This window comes from Arctopsyche grandis, chromosome 3 (genome assembly GCF_051622035.1).
Source record: "Arctopsyche grandis isolate Sample6627 chromosome 3, ASM5162203v2, whole genome shotgun sequence".
In the NCBI taxonomy this organism is placed as follows: domain Eukaryota; kingdom Metazoa; phylum Arthropoda; class Insecta; order Trichoptera; family Hydropsychidae; genus Arctopsyche; species Arctopsyche grandis.
This window is the reverse complement of record NC_135357.1, coordinates 32918589-32935974: the sequence shown is the minus strand read 5'-3', so window position 1 is coordinate 32935974 and position 17386 is coordinate 32918589. Positions and strand designations below refer to the sequence as shown.

At 37.3% G+C, this 17386-nt stretch overlaps 3 protein-coding genes and 2 long non-coding RNA genes across 7 annotated transcripts in view; 2 read left to right on the top strand and 3 right to left on the bottom strand.

The window, feature by feature from the left end:
- The window catches only part of LOC143909658 (uncharacterized), a 36893-nt gene extending 33917 nt beyond the window's left edge, over nucleotides 1–2976 (bottom strand). The window contains exons 1-3 of the mRNA XM_077427744.1: nucleotides 2777–2976; nucleotides 2394–2708; nucleotides 976–2320 (exon numbers count right to left, since the gene is read on the bottom strand). Coding sequence (XP_077283870.1) covers nucleotides 1769–2320; nucleotides 2394–2708; nucleotides 2777–2884 — 975 coding nt within the window. The 5' untranslated portion in view covers nucleotides 2885–2976 and the 3' untranslated portion in view covers nucleotides 976–1768. The remainder of the gene's footprint in view (nucleotides 1–975; nucleotides 2321–2393; nucleotides 2709–2776) is intronic.
- Nucleotides 2977–3910: 934 nt separating this feature from the next.
- LOC143909661 (uncharacterized) lies at nucleotides 3911–7793 on the top strand. Of its 2 annotated transcripts, none has more exons than XR_013260354.1 (5): nucleotides 3911–4093; nucleotides 6536–6638; nucleotides 6705–6866; nucleotides 6937–7326; nucleotides 7418–7793. It is a non-coding gene; the product is annotated as an uncharacterized LOC143909661 (long non-coding RNA). The 2 variants fall into 2 exon arrangements; XR_013260355.1 differs by having other exon boundaries at nucleotides 4075–4093; nucleotides 6715–6866.
- Nucleotides 7688–11316, bottom strand: LOC143909655 (uncharacterized). Its single transcript, XM_077427741.1, has 3 exons — nucleotides 9938–11316; nucleotides 9551–9865; nucleotides 7688–9478 (listed from the first exon to the last, which is right to left on the bottom strand). The coding sequence occupies exons 1-3, from the start codon at nucleotides 10043–10045 to the stop codon at nucleotides 8783–8785; spliced, it is 1119 nt and encodes a 372-aa protein (XP_077283867.1). The 5' UTR covers nucleotides 10046–11316; the 3' UTR covers nucleotides 7688–8782.
- LOC143909662 (uncharacterized) lies at nucleotides 11280–13153 on the top strand. 2 transcript variants are annotated; one of them, XR_013260357.1, is made up of 5 exons: nucleotides 11280–11360; nucleotides 11904–12002; nucleotides 12069–12230; nucleotides 12301–12690; nucleotides 12782–13153. It is a non-coding gene; the product is annotated as an uncharacterized LOC143909662 (long non-coding RNA). The 2 variants fall into 2 exon arrangements; XR_013260356.1 differs by lacking the exon at nucleotides 11280–11360 and having other exon boundaries at nucleotides 11879–12002.
- LOC143909657 (uncharacterized) lies at nucleotides 12560–15810 on the bottom strand. Its single transcript, XM_077427743.1, has 3 exons — nucleotides 15589–15810; nucleotides 15202–15516; nucleotides 12560–15129 (listed from the first exon to the last, which is right to left on the bottom strand). Exons 1-3 carry the CDS (start codon nucleotides 15694–15696, stop codon nucleotides 14518–14520), a joined length of 1035 nt encoding a protein of 344 aa, XP_077283869.1. The 5' UTR covers nucleotides 15697–15810; the 3' UTR covers nucleotides 12560–14517.
- Nucleotides 15811–17386: the final 1576 nt, after the last annotated feature.

Genomic DNA, 17386 nt, shown 5'->3' with positions numbered 1-17386 from the left:
ATTAAAATTACATCTAAAAATTGCGGCGAATCCACCTAATTTTGGAAATGAAACATATAAAAGCCTTATAATAAGAAATGCCACAGGGCGATTTGGTCGGCTGACTAGTTGCGCGACCAGATCAAATGTATGCAGTTGTATGGAGCATGCTGCACCGTGCAACTCACTGGTCTTGATGATTTTATTGCTTGAGGAACCAGTGCGACACCAAAAAATGTATAGCGTTGTATTGAGGGGATCCACTTTTGGCGATTAGTCGCCAGCGACTACACAGTGACTGAATCGTCATGTACTGACCGGATTCTTGGTCGCTTTTGGTCTCAAGTTGAGATATCAAGAGCGACTAATTCGCACAGTATGATCCTGGTAAAGGGACGGGTGAGAAAAATAAATGTTTCCATATATTAGGAGCGAATGAATCGCCATGACTGGCCGCATTGTCTAGATGAGGCAGCCAGCAGCATGGATACTACTATCGGTGATTGTATCGAATATCGGAGGTTCGATCCCGTGAGCTGAAATTGATTGAAAAGAATTTATTCTGAATACAATCTTTAATGTTGCTGGTCAGACTTTGGATATGTGTGACTCCAAGTCGATTGTTTCCTATCAGTTTGCCAATTTATCTGATTTCATTGTTGATGCGGTTCCTCCATCAAATTAGCAAAAACCATCCTACCCACTGTCACCACTATTGGCATGTGATGTCAAAAAATTATTTATAACATAAATGTCTTGCTCATTTTCTTATATATATATGTAGTATGTATTTATATTATGCTTATATGTCTGGTTAAGGTAAACGTATTATTCTGCAGAAAAGCATTCTCGCACAAGTCACCAAGATCTCGATCACGGCACTCGTGGTCTCGTTAGTACAATATTTGGCGTGGGTTACTCTTGATTGATGGAGTTTTTGGGTGCCAGATGTTTAAGTGATCGCTTTTTGCGAAATGCTTACGATAATATAAGAACAAGTTGTGAAATAACGTTAAGTTTAGATATGTACAGACATAGTTCAGAATCTATTAAAATTTAAGGCAGGGAAGGTGGTAAGTTGACCGTGTCCCGGCCTATAGAAACACTTGTGTGTTTGAAGAGGATCTTTATTGCTCAGTTAATACAGGTGTGTTTGTATGTACGGTGAAGGAGGCAGATCTTCGGCTCCGGAGGAGTGAGCAGGCTGAGCTCGCTGGCGTTAGGTGTTGGTACGCCAGTTTATCAGTTGGATACGAGGTCGTTTGCAGTTATCCTTGTCTAGGAGTTGTGGTTTATCCGAAAAAAACGAACACAGAGAATTGCGCACATAGATAGTTCAGAATCTATTAAAATTTAAGGCAGGGAAGGTGGTAAGTTGACCGTGTCCCGGCCTATAGAAACACTTGTGTGTTTGAAGAGGATCTTTATTGCTCAGTTAATACAGGTGTGTTTGTATGTACGGTGAAGGAGGCAGATCTTCGGCTCCGGAGGAGTGAGCAGGCTGAGCTCGCTGGCGTTAGGTGTTGGTACGCCAGTTTATCAGTTGGATACGAGGTCGTGTGCAGTTGTCCTTGTCTAGGAGTCGTGGTGTGTCCGAAAAAAACGAACACAGAGAATTGCGCACATGGAAAAATATACATAAACATATAAAATTCCTTTTTCTTTGTTATGTAATAAAATCGTAGACTGCTTCCAATGATATAAGAAGATGTTAGAGACATTTCAATACAGGACTGTTTTGTTTAGATATACGCACAAACATACATACGTAGTTCAGAATCAGTTAACATCAACTTTGACTCATTTGAGTTGTCTCCTCGGTGTGAGTTTTTATATGTCTCCTGAGGACAGACCTATAGGTGAATGAAATCAAACAGACTTCACATTGGTATGGTTTTATCCCATTGTGGGAATTCATGTGCTCCACGAGGGTAGGCTTAGCAGTGAACGATTTAAAGCACATTTCGCATTTGTGTAATTTCGCCCCAGTGTGAGATTTCATATGACCCACGAGGATATCCTTCAGAGTGAAAGACTTCGAACAAATATCGCATATGAAACTCTTTTCCCCAGTGTGAGTCTTCGAATGTTTCATAAGGGAAGATTTGTACTTGAAAGATTTGAAGCAAATTTCGCACTGTGGCTGTTTTATCCCGTTGTGAGAATTCATGTGTTCCACGAGGGTGCATTTGAAAGTGAATGATTTTAAACAAATTTCACATTTGTGCGAGTCCTTAGTATGATACTTCACATGTCGCACATAGTAAGATCTATATCTGAACGTTTTGGAACAAGGGTCACATTTGTATGGGTTCTCCTGCGTGGATTTTCCTCCAAGTATCTGCAAAAGAAAACGACGATTACACAATTATAGGCATACCTTTGTTACATTTAGCATATTGCGAAGTAAATACTTGTGAATTTTCATTTTCTTTTGGCTTTACATGGTCTTCTAAAGATACTTGACTCGAATTTCTTGACTCTGATTTATTAATCTCATTGTCGACGACTTGTTGACAAATATTTGATATTGAATTAATCCCAATGTCATCCTGCCAAATTAAATCATCCAATAAAATTTCTTCTATCTTGATATCTAAACTCTCAGCCAGCCTTAATTTCTGTGTTTTTTCACTCTGAATACAAATGTTTCTAAAATCCCTTAACAATTCCAGATTGGTTGTACATAAAAGACATATCGTATGAGGCAGCAAATCATATTTATCAACCTATAAAAAAATAGTATTAATGAGTCTCGTGAGATGGCGATTTAGTTGTTAAAGGATCTGTAACCAACTTGTAGCTGACAGCTGGTCAAAATGCACTGAACTAGTGGATGAGGATACTCGTGGATGGAGACAGAAGACTCGACCGGAGAAGAACAGAGACAAAGTCTACATTCCATAGTAAAGATCGCTTATTCCAACAAGTCATATGCAAACGTCAATTGATAACAGAAACTGTCAAAATATTGTGGTACAGATTTCGTCTAAATTTAACGCAGTTTACAGCCATATACCAAAAGTGTAAAATGATATTTTGGTGGTAATTGGATTATTAGTCACATTGCCGTGGCCACATAGACAATTTTTGCTATGAAAACCGCGGATATTGCGGGATATTTGGCACTTGAGTTTTCGTTAGTATGATAGTTATCGTTAGTATGATGGACTTTTCGGCTGCCAGATGTTCTGTTATAGAGATTTTAGTGACTTTTGGGGGAGCGCTTAGTGACCAATGATCACCGAACCATTTTGGTACTTATTTATTCAATATGTTCAATGAAAAAAAAGCATGCACCCTAGGAGAATTTTTTTTCGAATGTTTGTGAAAGGCTGGTGATGAATATGAGCTTAAGAGGGCTGTATACCCGAAATCTTAATTTTGTTGCCGTTCCTTTCTACGATATATATATTGAGTGAATGCGACAATATATATAAATATACATATATATTGAGTGAATGCGACAATATATATAAATATACATATATATTGAGTGAATGCAGCAGTTGCGCTTCGACCAGATAATACGTATTTTAAATCGACAAAATCGAGGCTTCGTATTCTCCAGTTTATTCCTCTGAAACTGGACCAATTAAAAAAAATACTTCATCATCGGTATGAGAAATATATTTTCTATGTTTGTGTGCTAGTATTTTTTTAAAAATCAATCGTTAAATAAGCACGCTGGACTCTTTTCGTGGGTGTAAAAAAGAGGCGATTTTATAGATGTTTGGCGGTTCCTAGCTCCTATAAAAAATAACTAATCGAAAAAAATAAAACCACAGAAACATACCTATGGTGGATACCCATAGCATATTAAAAAAATATTTTTCTAGTGCTGTGGCGGCTCGCTTATACGACATGGTCGAGTTTGGTTGCCTTCCTGCGAGTGGGAACCAACTCGGCTGGGTTTGGAGAGCCACTACTCACTCTGCCTTTAGCTGTCATATAATAAACACGTGCATTAACATGCCAGTCGTCTCATTCGTTCATCCTCCATAGTGCCATAATTGAGGAAGGGAGAAGTGTAATACATTAGTATGGACAAGGCGCTGGTGTCCAGCCCTCATGATGGGCCACTGCTCGAAGAAGAGTATCTTCAAAAGTTTTCGTATGTTTATATGTATAGAATATATAATATGCATTCATAATAGATTGACATATTTTTTGTGTGTTGAGTCACGGTTTCTCAAATTAATCATTACTGATGTTTGCTAAATTCAAGTTTTCTCCTCTGAAAGACTGGGCGATTTTAAAATTTACAAAAGGGTTGTAGGAATCTCGTCGTCGTCATCGTCATCGAAACCTTCGAGAATATTCCGCAACAACAAACTACATTCCCGAAACCCAGACGACATGCACCTGCAGTCATTATATTAAACTCAGGCGGAACGCCCCTACCAGTCGAGTGGAACCAAAACGGTCGAAACACGCCGCCACCATTAAAATACATCGAGCGGAAAGGCGCCAAGCATTCCAGAAAATTCGACGCCTCGACGAAAACAAAATTCCTCTCGTACGCGTCAATAACCACTTCCATCAAGCATTCCAGAAAATTCGACGCCTCGACGAAAACAAAATTCCTCTCGTACGCGTCAATAACCACTTCCACCAAGCATTCCAAAAACACTATAAAAGGAGGTACAACCCAAACAACGCCAGTCGACCCACAGCAGCAAGAGTCGACCCACAGCAGCAAGCGTCGACACACAGCAGCAGACCAGTCAACATACAGCTCCTGACCAGCCACCACTACACTACGCGGACTTGGAAGATCAACCAGCCGGACGAGCCAGCAACACACTGCCGTATCCAGAGACCTTCCGTACATAGCTGAATGCTGAGCCAGCGACACTCTACCATATCCAGAGACCGCTGAACGACATACTTTTGCCCACAAATACCATACCTTTGTACAACCATAGGCAAACAATAAAACTTTATAAAACTAGCACAACAGTGTTTCGTTAGGCCGGGATACGGTCAACACACATGTAACCCGCCTACATTGGTACTACTCCGACGTGATCTACGCAACCTTCTGATCATCCAACAGCGCTGTCAACACATCGCTACCCCGCCTACATTGGTGACCCCATCTTTGAACCACACAACAGTGTTTCGTTAGGCCGGGATACGGTCAACACATCGTACCCCGCCTACATTGGTGACCCCGACGTGATCTACGCAACCTTCTGATCATCCAACAGCGCTGTCAACACATCGCTACCCCGCCTACATTGGTGACCCCATCTTTGAACCACACAACAGTGTTTCGTTAGGCCGGGATACGGTCAACACATCGTACTCCGCCTACAGGGTACAGAAATATTGGATTTTTCACGAGAGGTAGCGCTATATTTCTGGATTTCATAAAATAAAGCGGCGTTCCCCTGCGCTCCAGTCCATTTTGAGCACCACTGGACAGGAGCTTTTAGTACGCGGGACAGATGTGTTGACCGTGTCCCGGTCTAAGAAAAAACCGTTTGTGTTTCGTAAGAGGATCGTTTGTTTTTGTTCAATTGTTACAATGGTTATTGTATGTACGAAGAGGTTGAGCTTCGTAGAAGTGAGCTGGTTGAACTCCAGGGGTTCACTCTGGCGTTTGGAACTGCTGCGTTGGTTTATATACGTTCTGGCTTGAAGCGTGCCGTGTGCAGATGCTTTTTCTTCGTTTCCAGGACACGTGTCTTGACCTGTTTTCGGGGCCCGTGTTTTATAGCTATGGGGTCAGCGCCAGGACGTCGTTCGTTTGACAATGCGGTCGTGTGCCACGTGTAAATGTCTTTCAGGACATGTGTTGTGGTTGCCTGATGACATCACTGTTGGGTTTCGTTCGTTTTACGATCAAGCGATGAACTCTTTCTTCTGGAATGGTCAAAGGGGACGTTGCCCTTGAGTTATGCATGTTTGTACAGGATCGATGATGAGATCATTGGTTTTGATTTATAATAGCACAAGTTGTGCTATATTCCTACAAGCTTGATTACCAAACGCAGATTAAAACAATGTCATTTGACAATCAGCTAGATGTGTTTTTAGACGGTGGCCGTCACTGCAAAGAAAGTGACTTGATCGAAAGTCAAAAGAGATTTTTCGCGATTTGAAATAGTCCGTTTACCATGCTTCCATATGAAAAGCGGGTAGTATTACCATACATATATATGTAGTACCGTTTACCATGCATACATTCTTTTCGATCTTTCGGCTTTCGATGCAGTGACCCAGACCCGTTTTTAGAATAGGGCCTAGTCACTAGGCAATAAAGTAGTAGAAAACAAAAATTTCGCTCTTGAGACTTTTTGATTGATAGAAAATATTTATTTACATTTTGAGCTTAATTTTTACTTTTTTTCCGATTATTGTTGGAAACTATTTATTTTGTTTATATTCTTTTTCCGATTATTGCTACAAATTAATCTGCATTTTCTTTAAATTCGGAAACCAGATTCATTGTTACTTATCGATTATATTTAAAAGCTAAAAGTTATGAAGTGAAAGTATGTACATGGCTTTGAATCAGGTTCTGAGTATCACTGACGCTTTTTTTTAGAAAGCTTCTATCTCCTTTCTTTATTCGCTGTGGCTGGGTAATTCGTCTTCGTCTGTAGCAGTCCTCATCCACTGGATTATCGCACTTGGAAGTGTTATCACCGGTACTTATTTTTCACGCATTGCTTTATATAAATGATGTCTCGTATATATCCTAATTTATCTTGTAGGTTAAAAAAGATGACAGATATGATGTACTTTGTTTGAAAGGGCATATATGTGAAAAGTCAAAAGAAATCAGAACAGAGGAAACGTTTTTAGCATATATTAACAACTAAATAAAAAAATAGTGTAAACTTCATATAAGAAGCTCTACGAGCAGTTTTATTCTGGTGAGTAATATTGATTTCATCAGATATTATTCCACATTCCGTGCTTATTCGATGAAAAATCAATTTTCAGGAAAAATAGGTAGTTCAGATATTTCCATGGAAAATATAGTAGCCATCAAGAGACCTTTGGGATCGGGGACGCTATTCAAATGACAGATTTTGTTCGGATATCCAAAAAGTAACTGAATCAGCATCCCCTGAGACACAAAGAGAAGAAATATGTTCCAATAATGGCGACCAACCCTCCAGAGTCGATGACTTAATTTTAGCTGAGGCTCTGGAGGATATGTCGGTAACCATGCATCAAATAAAAAAATATCGAAGAGACAGTGTTATCGTTATGCCTGAGGGAAACATCAAACTTCCCGTCAAAAAGTCTTTCCTGAACAACAGAATGAAGAAAGCTTGGCTACAATTTGCCGAACGATATCTGGAATTTATGATTGATCAGTGGATGACGGTAATTTGCTTTTATTTATTCAAATATATGCACATCCAATTGGTTAAATTAAAGCCCTTAATTCATATAATAATTTTGTGTTTTTTTGCAGGTTTACTTAATGAAAGTAACCTTCAAGCCATGATGCAAAGTCAATTCTTCGCCCTCCTGCTTCGATAACACAGTTTAACATCCTCACCAAACAATGTTGTGGTGATTCTTTAGTATATAATTATATTAAAATCATATACTATGTTTCTTTGGCACAGCTAGTTTTGGGAAAAGCCAGACATAATTTGCCATATACATATTATGAAGTTCAACGGTATAGTTATAGCTGTGTTGCATCTCGAATGAACACTTTTTTTTTTGTATTTGTTGTTCTTAGGTGTGATTTTCTTAATTTTAAATGTATTGAATTCAAATACAATATGCTTCTTTAGTACTGCTAGTTTCGGAAAAAAAATTGAATAAAATTTATTAAGGTATTTTGTTTTCCTTATTGATTGTATGTCTGAACCCTTTAATACACACCTTTTTTTTATCTGACTTAAATTCTATATATCATTCTGATGCCATCTACGTTCTTTTTAATAGTAGGTTTATGATCATTTGGGTTGTAAAATGTATTTTAATTTCATTCAAATTTGCACACATAGAGTAGAACAACAGACGTGAGAAAATTCACATCAAAAATGTTGCACCGTACTTTACTTTTCGTGATTAATTTTTATATGCAATAAAATATAAATAGAACTCACTACATATATATGTATGTATAAAAGGTCATGAAAAAAATAAACTGATAATTGCGTGTAGTAAACGACAAACAAATAAAATTCCATATTTTTCTGTGTTCTGAATGGAAACGGAGAATGTTTACAATAATATAAGAACAAATTGTGAAAGACGTTAAGCTTAGATATATGCACACACATAGTTCAGAATTTAAGCAGGGAAGGTGGTATGTTGACCGTGTCCTGGTCTATAGAAACACGCGTATGTTTGAAGCGGATCTTTATTGCTCGGTTAATACAGGTGTGTTTGTATTTACGGCGAAAGAGGTAGGTCTTCGGCACCGGAGGAGTGAGCAGGCTGAGCTCCCGCAGCTCACTGGCGTTAGGTGCTGGTACGCCGGTTTATCAGTTGAATACGTGGTCGTTTGCAGTTGTCTTTGTCTAGGAGTCGTGGTGTGTCCACAGGCCGAATATGTCCCACTTGAATAGAAGCGCATTCCAGAGGGGTGCGGGCATCTGTGTGATGAGAGTGTATTGACCTTGATACGGCTTAATACGCGATGTGCTATATTCCTACATCAAGTTTGTCTCAATTGAATTTGCTGTTTGAGTTTTTATATCTCGCAGGGGAGACGGTCTTTCCTCGGTGTGAAATTTTGCATTTTGCTGGAGGCTATCTTTTTGAGTGAATGAAATCAAAGAAATTTCGCAATGGTATGGTTATCTTTATAATGGTATAGTTATATGTGATAATTATTCATATGATCCATGTGGTGAGATTTACATTTAAACGACTCTGAACAAATTTCGCATTTGTAAGATTTCTGTCGAGTGTGAGTTTTCATATGTTTCCAAAGTGTAGATTTATGAGTAAATGAAATCAAACAAAATTCACATCGGTGTGGTTTAATTCGATTGTGAGTTTTCATATGACTGCCAAGGTTAGATTTACGAGTAAATGAAATCAAACAAACTTCACATCGGTAAGGTTTTATCCCATTGTGACAATTAATATGCTCCACGAGAGTAGGCTTAGTAGTGAACGATTTAGAGCACATTTCGCATTTGTGCGATTTCACCCCAGCGTGAGACTTCATATGACGCAAGAGGGTATACTTCAGATTGAAAGACTTTGAACAAATATCGCATATGAACCTTTTCTCCCCAGTATGAGTATTCATATGTTTCATAAGGGAAGTTTTGTGCTTGAAAGATTTGAAGCAAATTTCGCACTGTGGCAGTTTTATCCCGTTGTGAGAAATCATGTGTTCCTCGAGGGTGTATTTGAAAGTGAATGATTTTAAACAAATTTCACATTTGTGCGAGTCCTTGATATGAGACTTCACATGTCGCACATAATATGATCTGTAACTGAACGATTTGGAACAAGTTTCACATTTGTATGGGTTGTCATGCGTGGATTTTCCTCCAAGTATCTGCAAAATAAAACGACGATTACACATTTATAAGCATACGTTTGTTACATTTAGCAAATTGCGAAGTCATACTTGTGAATTTTCATTTTCATTTTGCTGTAAATGGTCTCCTAAAGATACTTGACCCGAATTTCTTGACTTTGATTTATTAAACTCATCGTCTAAGGCCCGTTGACAGGCATTTGAAATTGAATTAATATCAATGTCATCCTGCCAAATTAAATCATCCAATACAATTTCTTCTTTCTTGATATCTACACTCTCAGCCAGCCTTAATTTCTGTGTTTCTTCACTCTGAATACAAATGTTCCTAAAATTGCTTAACAATTCCAGATTGTTTTTACATAAAAGACATATCGTATCTGGCAGCAAATCACCTTTATTAACCTGTAAAATAAATAATAGTAATGAGTCTCACGTGCGTTCACGATTGATTTGTTAAAAGTATTTTTAGCTGACTTGTAGCTGACAGCTGGTCAAAATGCACTGAAGTAGTGGATGAGGATACTCGTGGATGGAGACAGAAGACCCAAACGGAGCAGAACAGAGACAAAGTCTACATTCCATAGTTCAGACGGTAAATCGCTTATTCCAAGTCATATGCAAACGTCAATTGATAACAGAAACTGTCAAAATATTGTGGTACAGATTTCGTCTAAATTTAACACAGTTTACAGCCATATACCAAAAGTGTAAAATGATATTTTGGTGGTAATTGGATTATTAGTCACATTGCCGTGGTCACAAAGACAATTTTTGCTATGAAAACCGCGGATATTGCGGAATATTTGGCACTTGAGTTTTCGTTAGTGTGATAGTTATCGTTAGTATGATGGACTTTTCGGCTGCCAGATGTTCTGTTATAGAGATTTTAGTGACTTTTGGGGGAGCGCTTTGTGACCAATGATCACCTAACCATTTTGGTACTTATTTATTCAATATGTTCAATGAAAAAAAAGCATGCACCCTAGGAGAATTTTTTTTCGAATGTTTGTGAAAGGCTGGTGATGAATATGAGCTTAAGAGGGCTGTATACCCGAAACCTTAATTTTGTTGCCGTTCCTTTCTACGATATATACATATATTGAGTGAATGCGACAATATATATAAATATACATTTATATTGAGTGAATCAGTTGCGCTTCGACCAGATAATACGTATTTTAAATCGACAAAATCGAAGCTTCGTATTCTCCAGTTTATTCATCTGAAACTGGACCAATTTAAAAAAAACTTCATCATCGGTATGAGAAATATATTTTCTATGTTTGCGTGCTAGTATTTTTTTAAAAATCAACCGTTAAATAAGCACGCTGGACTCTTTTCATGGGTGTAAAAAAAAGGCGATTTTATAGATGTTTGGCGGTTCCTAACTCCTATAAAAAATAACTAATAAAAAAAAATAAAACCACAGAAACATACCTATGGTGGATACCCATAGCATATTAAAAAAATATTTAAAATATTATTAAATATTTTGGAACTGCTGCGTCGGTTTATATAAGTTCTGGCTTGAAGCGTGCCATGTGCAGATGCTTTGTCTTCGTTTCTAGGACACGTGTCTTGACCTGTTGTCGGGGCCCGTGTTTTATAGCTATGGGGTCAGCGCCAGGACGTCGTTCGTTTGACAATGCGGTCGTGTGCCACGTGTAAATGTCTTTCAGGACATGTGTTGTGGTTGCCTGATGACATCACTGTTGGGTTTCGTTCGTTTTACGATCAAGCGATGAACTCTTTCTTCTGGAATGGTCAAAGGGGACGTTGCCCTTGAGTTATGCATGTTTGTACAGGATCGATGATGAGATCATTGGTTTTGATTTATAATAGCACAAGTTGTGCTATATTCCTACAAGCTTGATTACCAAACGCAGATTAAAACAATGTCATTTGACAATCAGCTAGATGTGTTTTTAGACGGTGGCCGTCACTGCAAAGAAAGTGACTTGATCGAAAGTCAAAAGAGATTTTTCGCGATTTGAAATAGTCCGTTTACCATGCTTCCATATGAAAAGCGGGTAGTATTACCATACATATATATGTAGTACCGTTTACCATGCATACATTCTTTTCGATCTTTCGGCTTTCGATGCAGTGACCCAGACCCGTTTTTAGAATAGGGCCTAGTCACTAGGCAATAAAGTAGTAGAAAACAAAAATTTCGCTCTTGAGACTTTTTGATTGATAGAAAATATTTATTTACATTTTGAGCTTAATTTTTACTTTTTTTCCGATTATTGTTGGAAATTATTTATTTTGTTTATATTCTTTTTCCGATTATTGCTACAAATTAATCTGCATTTTCTCTAAATTCGGAAACCAGATTCATTGTTACTTATCGATTATATTTAAAAGCTAAAAGTTATGAAGTGAAAGTATGTACATGGCTTTGAATCAGGTTCTGAGTATCACTGACGCTTTTTTTTAGAAAGCTTCTATCTCCTTTCTTCGCTGTGGCTGGGTAATTCGTCTTCGTCTGTAGCAGTCCTCATCCACTGGATTATCGCACTTGGAAGTGTTATCACCGGTACTTATTTTTCACGCATTGCTTTATATAAATGATGTCTCGTATATATCCTAATTTATCTTGTAGGTTAAAAAAGATGACAGATATGATGTACTTTGTTTGAAAGGGCATATATGTGAAAAGTCAAAAGAAATCAGAACAGAGGAAACGTTTTTAGCATATTTTAACAACTAAATAAAAAAATAGTGTAAACTTCATATAAGAAGCTCTACGAGCATTTTTATTCTGGTGAGTAATATTAATTTCATCAGATATTATTCCACATTCCGTGCTTATTCGATGAAAAATCAATTTTCAGGAAAAATAGGTAGTCCAAATATTTCCATGGAAAATATAGTAGCCATCAAGAGACCTTTGGGATCGGGGACGCTATTCAAATGACAGATTTTGTTCGGATATCCAAAAAGTAACTGAATCAGCATCCCCTGAGACACAAAGAGAAGAAATATGTTCCAATAATGGCGACCAACCCTCCAGAGTCGATGACTTAATTTTGGCTGAGGTTCTGGAGGATAGGTCGGTAACCATGCATCAAATAAAAAAATATCGAAGAGACAGTGTTATCGTTATGCCTGAGGGAAACATCAAACTTCCTGTCAAAAAGTCTTTCCTGAACAGCAGAATGAAGAAAGCTCGGCTACAATTTGCCGAACGATATCTGGAATTTATGATTGATCAGTGGATGAAGGTAATTTGCTTTTATTTATTAAAATATATGCACATCCAATTGGTTAAATTAAAGCCCTTAATTCATATAATAATTTTGTGTTTTTTTGCAGGTTTACTTAATGAAATTTACCTTTAAGCCATGATGCAAATTCAATTCTTCGCCCTCTTGCTTCGATAACACAGTTTAACATCCTCACCAAACAATGTTGTGGTGATTCTTTAGATTATAATTATTTTAAAATCATATACTATGTTTCTTTGGCACAGCTAGTTTTGGGAAAAGCCAGACATAATTTGCCGTATACATATTATGAAGTTCAACGGTATAGTTATAGCTGTGTTGCATCTCGAATGAACACGTTTTTTTTTTGTATTTGTTCTTAGGTGTGATTTTCTTAATTTTAAATGTATTGAATTCAAATACACTATGCTTCTGTAGTACTGCTAGTTTCGGAAAAAAAATTGAATAAAATAAATTAGGTATTTTGTTTTCCTTATTGATCGTATGTCTGAACCCTTTAATACACACCTTTTTGTATCTGACTTAATGTCTATATATCATTCTGATGCCATCTACGTTCTTTTTAATAGTAGGTTTATGATCATTTGGGTTGTAAAATGTATTTTAATTTCATTCAAAGTTGCACACGTAGAGAAGAACACACGTGAGAAAATTCACATCAAAAATGTTGCACCCTAATTTACTTTTCGTGATTAATTTTTATATGCAATAAAATATAAATAGAACTCCCTACATATATATGTATGTATAAAAGGTTATGAAAAAAATAAACTGATAATTGCGTGCAGTAAACGACAAACATATAAAATTCCACAAACGACAAACATATACTTACAATAATATAAGAACAAATTGTGAAAGCCGTTAAGCTTACATAGATATATGCACACACATAGTTCAGAATTTAAACAGGGAAAGTGGTATGTTGACCGTGTCCTGGTCTATAGAAACACGTGTGTTTGAAGAGGATCTTTATTGCTCGGTTAATACAGGTGTTTGTATTTACGGTGAAAAAGATAGGTCTTAGGCACCGGAGGAGTGAGCAGGCTGAGCTTCTGAAGCTCACTGGCGTTAGGTTAGGTTAAGTTAGCAATAAAATATAAATACAACTCACTACATATATAAAAGGTCATGAAAAAAATAAACAATGATAATTGCGTGCAGAAAACGACATACAAATAAAATTCCATATTTTTCTGTGTTGTCTACTGAAATCGTAGAATGCTTACAATACTATAAGAACACATGTGAAAGACGTTAAGCTTAGATATATGCACACACATAGTTCAGAATTTAAGCAGGGAAGGTGGTATGTTGACCGTGTCCTGGTCTATAGAAACACGCGTGTATTTGAAGAGGGTCTTTATTGCTCGGTTAATACAGGTGTGTTTGTATTTACGGCGAAAGAGGTAGGTCTTCGGCACCGGAGGAGTGAGCAGGCTGAGCTCCCGCAGCTCACTGGCGTTAAGTGCTGGTACGCCAGTTTATCAGTTGAATACGTGGTCGTGTGCAGTTGTCTTTGTCTAGGAGTCGTGGTGTGTCCATAGGCCGAATATGTCCCACTTGAATAGAAGCGCATTCCAGAGGGGTGAGGGCATCTGTGTGATGGGAGTGTATTGACCTTTATACGGCATAATACGCGATGTGCTATATTCCTACATCAAGTTTGTCTCAATTGAATTTGCTCAGTTTGAGTTTTTATATCTCGCAGGGGAGAAGGTCTTTCCTCGGTGTGAAATTTTGCATTTGGCTGGAGGCTAAATTTTTGAGTGAATGAAATCAAAGAAATTTCGCAATGGTATGGTTATCTCTATAATGGTATAGTTATATGTGATAATTATTCATATGATCCATGTGGTGAGATTTACATTTAAACGACTCTGAACAAATTTCGCATTTGTAAGATTTCTGTCCAGTGTGAGTTTTCATATGTTTCCAAAGGGTAGATTTATGAGTAAATGTATTCAAACAAACTTCACATCGGTAAGGTTTTATCCCATTGTGACAATTAATATGCTCCACGAGAGTAGGCTTAGTAGTGAACGATTTAGAGCACATTTCGCATTTGTGCGATTTCACCCCAGCGTGAGACTTCATATGACGCAAGAGGGTATACTTCAGATTGAAAGACTTTGAACAAATATCGCATATGAACCTTTTCTCCCCAGTATGAGTATTCATATGTTTCATAAGGGAAGTTTTGTGCTTGAAAGATTTGAAGCAAATTTCGCACTGTGGCAGTTTTATCCCGTTGTGAGAAATCATGTGTTCCTCGAGGGTGTATTTGAAAGTGAATGATTTTAAACAAATTTTACGTTTGTGCGAGTCCTTGATATGAGACTTCACATGTCGCACATAATATGATCTGTAACTGAACGATTTGGAACAAGTTTCACATTTGTATGGGTTGTCATGCGTGGATTTTCCTCCAAGTATCTGCAAAATAAAACGACGATTACACATTTATAAGCATACGTTTGTTACATTTAGCAAATTGCGAAGTCATACTTGTGAATTTTCATTTTCATTTTGCTGTAAATGGTCTCCTAAAGATACTTGACCCGAATTTCTTGACTTTGATTTATTAAACTCATCGTCTACGGCCGGTTGACAGGCATTTGATATTGAATTAATATCAATGTCATCCTGCCAAATTAAATCATCCAATACAATTTCTTCTTTCTTGATATCTAAACTCTCAGCCAGCCTTAATTTCTGTGTTTCTTCACTCTGAATACAAATGTTCCTAAAATTGCTTAACAATTCCAGATTGTTTTTACATAAAAGACATATCGTATCTGGCAGCAAATCACCTTTATTAACCTGTAAAATAAATAATAGTAATGAGTCTCACGTGCGTTCACGATTGATTTGTTAAAAGTATTTTTAGCTGACTTGTAGCTGACAGCTGGTCAAAATGCACTGAAGTAGTGGATGAGGATACTCGTGGATGGAGACAGAAGACCCAAACGGAGCAGAACAGAGACAAAGTCTACATTCCATAGTTCAGACGGTAAATCGCTTATTCCAAGTCATATGCAAACGTCAATTGATAACAGAAACTGTCAAAATATTGTGGTACAGATTTCGTCTAAATTTAACACAGTTTACAGCCATATACCAAAAGTGTAAAATGATATTTTGGTGGTAATTGGATTATTAGTCACATTGCCGTGGTCACAAAGACAATTTTTGCTATGAAAACCGCGGATATTGCGGAATATTTGGCACTTGAGTTTTCGTTAGTGTGATAGTTATCGTTAGTATGATGGACTTTTCGGCTGCCAGATGTTCTGTTATAGAGATTTTAGTGACTTTTGGGGGAGCGCTTTGTGACCAATGATCACCTAACCATTTTGGTACTTATTTATTCAATATGTTCAATGAAAAAAAAGCATGCACCCTAGGAGAATTTTTTTTCGAATGTTTGTGAAAGGCTGGTGATGAATATGAGCTTAAGAGGGCTGTATACCCGAAACCTTAATTTTGTTGCCGTTCCTTTCTACGATATATACATATATTGAGTGAATGCGACAATATATATAAATATACATTTATATTGAGTGAATCAGTTGCGCTTCGACCAGATAATACGTATTTTAAATCGACAAAATCGAAGCTTCGTATTCTCCAGTTTATTCATCTGAAACTGGACCAATTTAAAAAAAACTTCATCATCGGTATGAGAAATATATTTTCTATGTTTGCGTGCTAGTATTTTTTTAAAAATCAACCGTTAAATAAGCACGCTGGACTCTTTTCATGGGTGTAAAAAAAAGGCGATTTTATAGATGTTTGGCGGTTCCTAACTCCTATAAAAAATAACTAATAAAAAAAAATAAAACCACAGAAACATACCTATGGTGGATACCCATAGCATATTAAAAAAATATTTAAAATATTATTAAATATTTTGGAACTGCTGCGTCGGTTTATATAAGTTCTGGCTTGAAGCGTGCCATGTGCAGATGCTTTGTCTTCGTTTCTAGGACACGTGTCTTGACCTGTTGTCGGGGCCCGTGTTTTATAGCTATGGGGTCAGCGCCAGGACGTCGTTCGTTTGACAATGCGGTCGTGTGCCACGTGTAAATGTCTTTCAGGACATGTGTTGTGGTTGCCTGATGACATCACTGTTGGGTTTCGTTCGTTTTACGATCAAGCGATGAACTCTTTCTTCTGGAATGGTCAAAGGGGACGTTGCCCTTGAGTTATGCATGTTTGTACAGGATCGATGATGAGATCATTGGTTTTGATTTATAATAGCACAAGTTGTGCTATATTCCTACAAGCTTGATTACCAAACGCAGATTAAAACAATGTCATTTGACAATCAGCTAGATGTGTTTTTAGACGGTGGCCGTCACTGCAAAGAAAGTGACTTGATCGAAAGTCAAAAGAGATTTTTCGCGATTTGAAATAGTCCGTTTACCATGCTTCCATATGAAAAGCGGGTAGTATTACCATACATATATATGTAGTACCGTTTACCATGCATACATTCTTTTCGATCTTTCGGCTTTCGATGCAGTGACCCAGACCCGTTTTTAGAATAGGGCCTAGTCACTAGGCAATAAAGTAGTAGAAAACAAAAATTTCGCTCTTGAGACTTTTTGATTGATAGAAAATATTTATTTACATTTTGAGCTTAATTTTTACTTTTTTTCCGATTATTGTTGGAAATTATTTATTTTGT

Excerpts from the sequence above, each read along its gene's own strand:
- LOC143909655 (XM_077427741.1), bottom strand. The coding sequence starts at position 10,045 with ATGGAATGTAGACTTTGTCTCTGTTCTGCTCCGTTTGGGTCTTCTGTC. Across the intron at positions 9,866-9,937 it reads TGACCAGCTGTCAGCTACAA|GTTAATAAAGGTGATTTGCT; the intron begins GTCAGCTAAAAA and ends TTTATTTTACAG. Across the intron at positions 9,479-9,550 it reads ATGAAAATGAAAATTCACAA|ATACTTGGAGGAAAATCCAC; the intron begins GTATGACTTCGC and ends TTTATTTTGCAG.
- LOC143909657 (XM_077427743.1), bottom strand. The coding sequence starts at position 15,696 with ATGGAATGTAGACTTTGTCTCTGTTCTGCTCCGTTTGGGTCTTCTGTC. Across the intron at positions 15,517-15,588 it reads TGACCAGCTGTCAGCTACAA|GTTAATAAAGGTGATTTGCT; the intron begins GTCAGCTAAAAA and ends TTTATTTTACAG. Across the intron at positions 15,130-15,201 it reads ATGAAAATGAAAATTCACAA|ATACTTGGAGGAAAATCCAC; the intron begins GTATGACTTCGC and ends TTTATTTTGCAG.